The sequence below is a fragment of the Theobroma cacao genome, chromosome 1 (genome assembly GCF_000208745.1).
Source record: "Theobroma cacao cultivar B97-61/B2 chromosome 1, Criollo_cocoa_genome_V2, whole genome shotgun sequence".
NCBI lineage: Eukaryota > Viridiplantae > Streptophyta > Magnoliopsida > Malvales > Malvaceae > Theobroma > Theobroma cacao.
In genome coordinates this window covers 15,258,635-15,270,065 of record NC_030850.1, presented here as the reverse complement: position 1 = coordinate 15,270,065, position 11,431 = coordinate 15,258,635, and the positions used below count along the sequence as shown (strand labels likewise).

The following is an 11,431-nucleotide window of genomic DNA, read 5'->3' as shown; positions in this document are numbered from 1 at the left end:
TATTTTCCCTCATCAATAAAATATTAAATAAAAAACTCTCAACATATTCAAAACTTAAACCCAAAGCTCGTGTGGTCAATTTTAAAAATTAGTATAAGACTCGTATTTCTAACTCAAAACACATATTTGAAAAGTGATTAAAAATTCATATTTATATATCCAAACCTCACCTCCTCATTTCTTACTTACTGTAAGATTCATGACACAGCCCATGACAAAATTAATTTTTGTAATAATTTTTTTAACTTAAATCGCATAATTTACAAAAACTTAAACTCAAATTAATTGACTTAAACTGTTATGTAAATTTTAATAATCACATTCTTCTGTGGGATGGAACATCACAACAAAGCCCACACCATAAACAAAAATCTTGCCAACACAATGCAAAAGCCCACACTGAATTAACACAGTTTTCTGATACCAATTGTAACTAGCTACATCCATGCAGCACCAGTCCATAAAAGTAATGTTGGATTTCATTAAAACATCTTGCTGAGAAATAAAAAATAAAATTCCATGCTTAGAACATGTCTGACTACAATCTAATTATGACAGAAGAGGGCAGCTTATCCCATTTTGGCAAGCCTGCCTTTCTTATTTTAATGTTTCCATTTCGAAATAATGGCTCAGGTTGGTTGAATCATACAATCTAGGGGGAAGGGTCAGCTAAACTATGAGGCAGATAGATAGAGGCATATAAAAACAATCCAGCAGGTTTTACTATTATCATCCTTGAAATATAACAAAATCACCAATATCACAAAAACTCGAGATTCAATACCTCAATCCATATATATTACCCCACTGAGTTTACAGGGAAAGGCTTTCCCACAATTAGAATGATTGCGAACAATTTTCAAACAATCGATGAAAACTTCGTATTCAGAACAACCACAAGATGCAGAGACGTTAAAGAGATGATGATTTATGTAGCTTGCTAGGATATACGGGACATTCACTCTACAATGACATCATGCATGATTACGCAGCAGTGATTGTTATTGTGACTTTTTGTGATCTTAGCATGTCTTCAACAAGCAAGAATGAGAATGATAGCAACACTATGATGAAAGAGACGACTCCATATACCACTCACCTTTTATCCTTTTCCTTTCATGCAGCCTGACACTATTTCTACCTTCAAGAACAGAAACACTGTGAAGGTCCTACAAGATTCTTGAAAGAATGGACTATCTACTTGTATGGTACAAAAACTAGTATAGTAAAAGTAAAGATTTGTGTCACATGTAGATTACAGCAGGCCATTGATCCCACAAAATTCAAGACAGACTCGACACTTGAACCTTGCTCTTTTCGGAAATGTTTAGCAACAATTCTCGAACACGACTTGCGAGACCTGATGTTTCCTGGTCTAACTTTAGGGGACGCCGGTGCAAACTCTGTAAAAATTCCAAGAGGTCATATATTTCTCCTGAAAGGTTACTCCAGTCTTGCATAACTAGAAAACAAAAACAAGTAAGCAAGTGAAGCATACCTCAGAAGTCCACAAGCAATCACGTGCTTTACGAGGGATTATGTGAATATGAGTCTGAAATTTTATATCATAAACAAACCACTCAAGAACTGTCTCACTCAGTATAGATATTTAAACTAATCTGCTAGGCAAAATGAAAATGATTCTGTCGACACGCAATAACAGTTCTATCTTTTTAGATTCAGTCCAATAAAGAAAATCCAATTAGATTCACATCCTGGAAAGTAGAGACACATCAAATTAGTTGCCGTGAAACACAATCTACCCTTACCACCTCCTCCTAGACAAAAAACATTCACAAGAGGGAAAAAAACAAGAAACAAAGAACTGGCACTTACATGAAATATAACTTGACCAGCAGCTGCACCATTGTTAACCAACAAGTTGAATGAATCTGCACATTTCGAACTTCCAAGTTAAAGTAAGTTTACATGATAGAATTTATGGCACGTATGTCAACTACAAACAAGTGCAAATTACGTTGTCATCCACATTTCACAAGAGAGAATTAAAAAAAAAAAAAAAACTAGCCAGCTAGTAAATATACTGTTCTGTTGATAAATTTATTCTCCTCAAAGTAACAGAAATTGTATTGAAGCTGCCTATATCATGTGCATGATCTACCTTGCAGAAAACTAGTTGAAATGACAGGGTAAACAAGTAGCTTTTAAATTACCATACACTTTGAAACAAAGTTTATATATATATATATATAGAGAGAGAGAGAGAGAGAATGTTTACAAGTTGTGAAAATGCAGCTTATTAGACAGGGCAAACTTGCATAATAGAATGCAATTAGAAGTTGTAAAAAAGCTTCGTCAAAAATAAATTTCAACCAGATAATTCTGTCATTATATAGACTGCTGGTAATAACAGAAAACAGCTGCCAACCTACCGCATAGTGGAAAACCAACACTAGTGAGAGTATACGCAGATAGGTACTAATCATAGTGGTGAAGTTATGAGTTTGGTAATCCATATTTCCAAAATAATTTTTATAAAGAATGAATGAGGATCAGCAAACAGATACAGGCTGGTTGTTTCTTTTAGTGGCTTCAGCTAGTTTTAATCTTCCAAACCCATAAGATAAGATATCTAGTTTTGGGTCATAGATTTAACCATTGCACTTCCAAAAAGAAAATCTCAAGAGAGCCTGATCACAAATTCGACACATATTTAGATAATATAGTCTAATAACTGTAACGAGAAGTGTGATTTCTAGATTATAATTGCAACAAAGACACTACAGCTCATACCAGAACCAGTAGCTTTCATGATTGCATTGCCGATAAAAGGCACTTTTGAACACATCGCAGCTACCACCTGAATGCTCCTCAGAACACACATAAAAAGAAACTTTAAAAATTATTTATTCTAAAAAATTCTCAACCAATCTCAATTTTGTACAGCATGATACTTCATCCATAATGATTACATGAATGGAAATATGTTTCAATACATATTCATATAGCATATGAACAAATGCATGATATACACTTGTTTCGCAAGGACCTAGCACAAAAGCCAAACTAATAGCTATATATCTTAGCATTTATGAAGTTAATGCGGCTTGGGTGAACTTGGATGCTATGTGTAACAAACAATGAATCCACTTTCTACAAACAAGGAGAAAAATCCTTGTTGAAGTTAAACAGTGGAAAATATGTCATTGCTTTGTCTTCGCAACCTTTCTTTCATTACTCAGAGGCACACGTTAATACTTTTATCTGCTCACCTGTAAGTATAAAAAAATTTTATCCTATAAATATTCCCAATGTAAAATGTTTAGTATCATGGGAAAGTGCTCATGAATGCTTGAACAATAAGTACAATTCATAAAGAAATAACAAACACAACATCTAGTGAACTTACAGATGGTGGAGTTGTGTCCAAGGAAGAAAAGTGAGACTTTGGGATAATAAGAGAGTGCCTAGGAAACAACAAAAAATTAAGTATGCCCAACTGATTAGTTTAACATCAACACTGAAAAAGTAAAATGCTAAAAATAATCATGGAAGCGATAACATATCAATACTAAAAATTTATGATTATAACCTTTATCTTAGCAGGCCTTTTGACTTATACGCTAAGATCAACATGTCAACCTCAAAATCAATGTGAAGTTGAATAACCACTCAACTAAGCTGCAGGTGTCAGCCCAACGACAAAGCCGGGCAAAAAATGCAACCCAATCTACTGTGGAGCATGGCCATAACAGTTTTTAACTCTTGGTTTTCATTTTGCACTCAAATGTGGTGCTAAAATCAAGGAATTTGCTGGCGAGTGCTCTAAGGGCACTCTTTAAGGTTACTATATTAAGTAATATGTTCTGCTAATGCAATGAAATTTATTACATTAACCGTCAACTACTACAGTTAAGACGAGAGTATTACTAGTATCTAATCTTAAAGATTGCCCTTAAGGCACTCATTAGCAAAATCCATAATAAAAATGCCCTTAAAAAGTTGAAACCACAGCTCCCTTTCTCTTTCAACTGCTCCTGCCCTTGAATTTTTTTTTTCCAATGACTGCCCTCATGTAAATAAATAATTAAAACACAATAATTATTTAGAAGTATTAAAGAAATATTACCAAACATCAATTGGACTAAATGCAGTTTTCTTTTACTGCTTCCATCACAACTTAATGGCAAACTAAGCCCAAGAAAATAGAAAGAATAACAGGATTTATCATAATTTCGCAATTTTCCGAACATAATTTCCTTAGTATTCCTATTTATTATTAGCAAGCTACTTGGAGTTTAAAACAGTAAATACTAAATAATCAAATCTTATTGCAATAAATATAGGAAAGATGATACCTTACCCACGACTCAAAGGACTCGTATCCAATATACACAAGCACATATCATCTTCATACAGCTGTCAATTAAAAATAAATAAGTCAAAATTAGAAATTTAGAGCTAAGCTAAAAACAATTAAATCTGGAAGAAAAAACGATAACTTTACCTTAAGAGCCGGGGATTCACCGCGAATAATTTGACAAAAAACGCAGTCGTTTCCCAGAGTTTTGTTATCGGGATCAAGAGACTGCCTGTCGGACGCGCAGCCGGAAGCAGAAACGGTTGAGGACCGGGCGGGAACAGAGCCCGAACCGGAAGGACAAAGATGAGAAGAGAGGATGGCGAGCCTCCGAGCCTCCATAGGAAGTTGGCTACCGCATCGTTTTTTATGTTTTAAAGAAGTGTGTTGGTTAAAAAACAAAAAAAGGGTGTGTTTTGAAGGGTGAAGGACAAGAGAGCAGAGAAAAAGCCAGTGTAGTGTCGAGGTCGCTGGTGGTCGTTGGGTTGGCTTATCCTCATCCCAGCCACGTGAGAATTTGTCTTCTGTTTTCCACAAATGATTTTTCTTCTTTCCTATTTATTAATTTCTAATCTCATTCATTTTAAAAAATAAATATAGTTTGAAAAACTAAACAACTAAAATTTTTTAATTAACGAAAATTATTGTATTTATTTATTATATTTTTTAATTATTTATTTCAAATATCTTTTATTATTAATATTAATAAGATTTTTTGTAAATGACTTTCATTAAAAATATTTTTATTATAAATACTAAATTTGACCGGTGCACTACGCTCAAATAAAATACAAATCGTTGAAGGAAGTGTTTATGGTAAAACATATATACAGAGAAGTTATAGTTTTTAGTACAAAGTGGAAGAGTGAATAATAGTTGTTTATAATTGTACATATTCATTTCCACCTATTGAAGAAAAAGTGAATGCCCCATAAACAAAATTAAAATCATGATTTTCTGTTCAATTTATCATGCTTGCTGTAAACAAAATATATAAGACAATGTTTATAGTCTTTTACATTCATTCCTACCCACTTGACAAAAAGTGAGTGCCCATAAACAAAATTAAGATCACCATCTTCTATTGTGTTTTTATAGATATTGTGTGTATACAAAAGTTAACATTAGAGTGTTTAATTTATCATGTTGCTTATCAATAAAAAATTATAAGACAATGTTTATGATCTTACACATATACAAAAGTTAAAATCATAGTGTTCAATTCATCATGCTGCCTATGAATAAAAAAATATAAGATAGTGTGAGGCATAATTGTGAATGAAATTTCAGAATTTTTTGGTATTAAGGGGTGGGCAAAGGCCTTACAGTGAAGCTGTTCTTTGATGATTGGATTGTTTTGGAGAATCATTTGCATGGGGAAAAACGAAATAAAAGTTAGGTTCAGTAAAGAATTTAAGTGCAAAGAAATGAAGCAAACCATATTGCATAGGGTTAATTAAGAGAAATCAAATATTTAAGTTAGTCGTTGAGAATTCAAACACATTATTAAAATCTTAAATTTCTTTAATCTGCTCTCTTTTCCCAACAACTAAACATCCTTTCCTTGAAAAACCAAAACCAGCAAATCAAACAGTGCAAACACTTTGAATTAGCAAAACAAACTATATCAAACCAAGCCTACGTCTGAAAATCTTAACTTTCTTCACTCTTACAATAGAAAGCATGAAACCAAGAAACCAAACAATGCACAATCCACTCTCCATTAGCAAAAGTACATGAGAAAACACCAAATTTCCACCTCTAAAAAATCCCAACTTTTTTCACTTGTTTAAGACAAAACACAAAACCCACACAAGAACAATAGATCATAAATCCACCAAACTCTCATAAATCACAAAACAATGTATGAATTGTACCTAGTTTTGTATTTCTTGGTAGGTGATTCCTCACCTTTCCTGGTGGTGGGTTGTTTCTGCGATGTGCATGTCATAGCCCAATTTTCGGACCATGATCGGTGTAAGGGCCCAATGGACTCAACCCACTAAGCCCAAGCAAGCTTATTTATGTAATCTTATACATTAATCCACGTTTCTTTAAAATCCAAAATTCGTAGTGTTTAAGTATAGTTCCTTTGAAAACAATTCATAAAATCCAATCATGCATTCATAATGACATCATCAACCATTATATACATATATAGGTTAACAAATGAATCTTAATATTTCACATCAAGTATTCATATACACATAATTAGACATTGACCGTCAGTGGAGTGACTCTAGGCACGGTTGCTAACATCTAATGTCATGGTAAACCTATTGAGCAATGCATAGGGAGGAGCACCTCATCCTAGGATCCAATCACCTTTAACTCAGAAGCCTAAAACATAAAGTTTAAAAATGTGAGTACAAACTCAGTGAGTGAACATAGGAAGGAATAAGCAATGTTAAGGAAAGTTTAGAAATCATGATACACTTAAGTTAAAAAAAAATGCAATTTAGTTTAACTCTTATTAAAACGTTTTATGTTATGAGTGTGCAATATGATGAATCCTCGTGCCTTATATTAGACCTGACAATTCGTGTTTTCATATCTTTAACGTGTCAAACACGATTAGACACGAAATACGTTAAGGCTAAACACGAATACGACATATTTAATATTCGTGTCTTAAATTTAAAATACATACACGTACACATTTAATACACGTGTAATACGACACGACACGATTAACACGTTTTACACGTTTATTAAATGTGTCAACATACGACACGACAAGATTAATAACACGTTTAATACAATTAACACGTTTAACAAGATTAAATAAAAATATTTATAATTAAATATAATTTTATTATTTAAATTTAAAATCTATAATTATAAAAATAATTATAACAAAAAATAATAATAATAACATCAAATATAATAAAATTTAATATAAATAACATACATAAAATTCATAATCATATATAAGGTTAAAATACACATTAAATAATTATTAAAAATTATTTATATAAGGTTAAAATAGTTTTTAACTATTAATGTTTAATAGGTTAATAAACGTGTCATGTATATACGTTTAAACACGTATACACGTTTAAACACGATATCATGATTAAGTAAACGTGTTTTAAACGTGTTTGTCGTGTCTGACACGAAACACATTAAGGGTAAACTCAAAACCTGTTTAACCCGTGTCTTCTCATGTCGTGTTAACGTGTTGTGTCCAAAATTGCTAGGTCTACCTTATATGATGTTGATATATATATATGTTGTATATTGATAGTTAATATTATGTGATAAATACAACCGTGCGTGTGCATGATGTGGAGGGACGCACATGCCGATGATGACGGGGTATGGGAATGTGGATGATGATATTGCTTGTGCACGATGTGGGGGGATGCACACGATGGTATTAGCTGTGCACGATGTGGGCGGATGCACACGATGACTCCACCTATGTGAGAGATGTGGGGGTTGCACATGAGCTCGGTGAGGAAGTGGTGGTGTGCACGATGTAGGGGGATGCACATGATGACTCCAGCTATGTGCGCAATGTGGGGGTTGCACATGAGCTGGGTGAGGAGGTGGTGGTTGTATACATGCTAGTATATATATATGCTATAGATATGTTTTTATATGCTATAGAAAAAGGAATGAAAATAATGTGTGATTGCATTGAATATTGAAGAAACGTGATTATTGTCAATGTGTTCAATTTAACGTACAATGTGGCATGAGTGGATCTTCCTTGTGGCAGTAAACACCCTTTCGATTTTATCTGGCCAAAATTTCGTTGCAGCGAGAATCGATCTATTATGTTTGACTTGTTTGAATTCTACTAAAGTTTTCACTCTTCAACTTTTTGTGGTTCATGGATCCTTCATCATCGAGTGATTGAACAACCAAGGGTTAGAAATGAGGGGTTTTAATAAGAGTTAAAATAAATTGCATTATTTTTTGAACTTAAGTGCATCGTGATTTCTAAACTTTCCTTAACGTTGCTTGTTCCGTTCCTATGTTCACTCACTGAGTTTGTACTCACGTTTTTAAACTTCATGTTTTAGGCTTCTTGAGTTAAAGGTGATTGGATCCTAGGACGAGGTGCTCTTCCTTATCCATTGCTCTGTAGGTTTACCATGACATTAGATGTTAGCAATTGTGTCCAGAGTCACTCCGCTGACGGTTAAGGTCCAATTATGTGTATATGAATACTTGATGTGAAATATTAAGATTCATTTGTTAATCTATATATGTATATAATGGTTGATGTTGCCATTATGAATGCATGATTGGGTTTTATAAATTGTTTTCAAAGGAACTATACTTGAACACTATGAATTTTGGATTTTAAAGAAACGTGGATTAATGTATAAGATTACATAAATAGGCTTGTTTGGGCTTAGTGGGTTGAGCCTAATGGACCCTTGCGTCGGTCATGGCCCGAAAATTAGGCTGTGATAGTGCAGTTTTGGAAAAGCTTTCTAGCTACTCGGCTTTTGACTGGTGATGGCAGAATTTCTTCTTTTAGTTGTTCTATTCTTGCTAGAGGTGTTGGATATTCTGTATGTCCAGTGAAATATCTAGAAAACCAATCAACAATAAGACGTTGGGTGACATTACACTCAATATATGAAGATACTATTTAACTAAGAAAATGGAATTAATCTAGACATAAAGAGCAGTATTTAGCTAAAAGTCATAGAAAGGGAAATCTAATGTATATTGTAGTGATCAAACGAACCAAGAAATTATTGTTCATGTATATTTTAAGTACTATAGTTTTGTTAATGTATTGCATAATATTCAAATAATATTATGTCATTAAACCTTGCACGACTCAACAATATTATGTCACCTAACAAATAATATAATGTTATCCATAACTATTTTTTAATATTATTTTAAAGAACAAATATTCTTGCGTTCACCAAAAGAAATACCGCAACGTGCATCATATCAAGATGAATGATAAAGTATCCTATAAATAAATAAAAATAGTTAAAATAAATAACAAATAAAAACAACATACCATGAAAGTTATATTACGTGATAGGTATAAAATTTATGTAATTTGATGATATATTCTTCTTGAAATGTATTGTCTTAACAACGATTGTGCTATATGGGATGGTCCAAATTTTTTATATAAAAAACATCCTTCTTGTTGCTAAAGGAATAAAGGGTTGTATCGTAACTTGTCGATGTTGTTTGTCGGCCAACCTTTCCCTTAATAGCGAGAAAGATTTTTTTCATATAGAAATTGGACCAACAAAACGTTAATAAAGTGGAAAAATAGTCAAACTCTTATGTTTGAGTGACTTGCGCGTCTTAGCAGCACATATACGATAAAATATTTAAAAAATATGAAGGAAAAAAAAACACTAAAAATTAAAGCATCATACCTCACATATCATATCTTATCTTTAAGAAGAAAACTAAAGAAAATGTAAGGAAGCCAAAAAAAAAAAAAGATGTGCACAGACAAAAGACCTAAGAAAACGAAGAAAAATGCACGAAAAGAAACTGGAAAAAAATCAAGAAATAATGTTTCTCCAATTGAGTTTTCTTATATATTGTATTATTCACTGTTACAAACATGTGTATATCAAATCAAACTCTTTGTAATTATTTTTAATGTTGCAGGTACATGTATGTGACTTTTCACACTTCACCTAGCAATTCCATTTTAAAATCTTTGTTTTTAAGCATTTATTTATTAATTAATTTGACAAATAGATATTCATTAAGCCAAGCAATTTTCTTATATTAAGCACATACATTCTTGAACAAGCTACATTTATTTTTTTGGCTTTTTTGCACTAATTTGATAACTTTTGCATAATAAGTTTATATAACCATTTCATATTAATTAATTTGGCAAATGGAATTTATGAAAGCCAAAAGTTTATCATTTCATTAAGCAGTTTACATAAACATGCATAGTCAAGTTGTTTTGAACTTTATAGAGATAATTATTAACAACTTGGATCTTGTAAAACAATGCATTAAAGACAATTTTTAGCAGAGATAATTATTAACATCTTCGATTTTGTGAAACAATGCATCCGAGACAATTCCTAGTACAAAATGTATATGGAACCTTAGTTAATAATAAAGGATACAAAAAGAGAATGAATAAAGCTTTTAAAAGGTTTAATTATTTATTTTTTAGCTGACTATGGGTGGAAAAAAATGGAGGATATATGCAGACATATAGGACGCTAGGTTTGAACTCAAGCGCTATGTAATGATTATAAATTTTTAAATGTAAATCAAATTGAATATACATTAAAATAATAAAGGTATCAATAGTTTTCCACATAAAGTTCTAAGCCTTTTAAATAAAGTAAACAAAAAATGCGACAAAAAATAGAGATTTTAACTTGATGTTAAAAGTACTCAAAGGTCCAAATCACTACCACACCCATATTTGAACAAATATAAAGTACTAAAAAAACAGCCAACACAACATGATAATCAATTTTGACCACTTTGATTCTGCAACTTGTCCTAATTTGTAAACTTTAAACATCTTATAAATAACTTTGATCATTTACAGAATGAGCATAGATCGTAAACTTGTTAAAACAAATGTTTCACCTAATACTGCACAGAGTCAAGTGATGAAATAGAGAATGGTTCGATGCTCTTCTTTTATTATCATAGTGATTGGTGACAAATCATACAAAAAGTAAACAATTGAATGGAGGGGTAAATATTTAGCAACCACTAACCAAAAGAAGAGAGATATGTTTGCAAAGTCACTTTCAACCAACTTGGCCATGTCTTATCAAACTCATGCATAAGGGAAAAATATTCTAAGATGCAAAATTGATTTGTTGGCAAAACTTCTTGTGAGATATATCTGTACTCAGTACGGACAATTAACAATACAATAAAAAGAACACTTGGATGATAGATTTCAAGATTCAAACAACAACTTTCTGAAGGAATAAAAAAAAAGAAAGATAAAAGGGCAAACTGATGTTCCATCTCTACTAGTAGAAATAGTATTAGTGAATGTGTTGAAATGCAACATGAAACAACCTGTTACTATTTAATGAAACTCCAAGAAAAGTTTTCACTTGTGCTGAAAACTCTCAAATTCAAACAAATTTCTAATTCGCACATTTTTCCAATACC

At 32.1% G+C, this 11,431-nt stretch overlaps 1 protein-coding gene across 1 annotated transcript; it reads right to left on the bottom strand.

Annotated features, from left to right (window-relative positions):
* Window positions 771-4,842, bottom strand: LOC18612669 (adenylylsulfatase HINT3). Its single transcript, XM_007049574.2, has 7 exons — window positions 4,469-4,842; window positions 4,325-4,380; window positions 3,371-3,428; window positions 2,755-2,821; window positions 1,837-1,892; window positions 1,499-1,552; window positions 771-1,403 (listed from the first exon to the last, which is right to left on the bottom strand). The coding sequence occupies exons 1-7, from the start codon at window positions 4,661-4,663 to the stop codon at window positions 1,284-1,286; spliced, it is 606 nt and encodes a 201-aa protein (XP_007049636.2). The 5' UTR covers window positions 4,664-4,842; the 3' UTR covers window positions 771-1,283.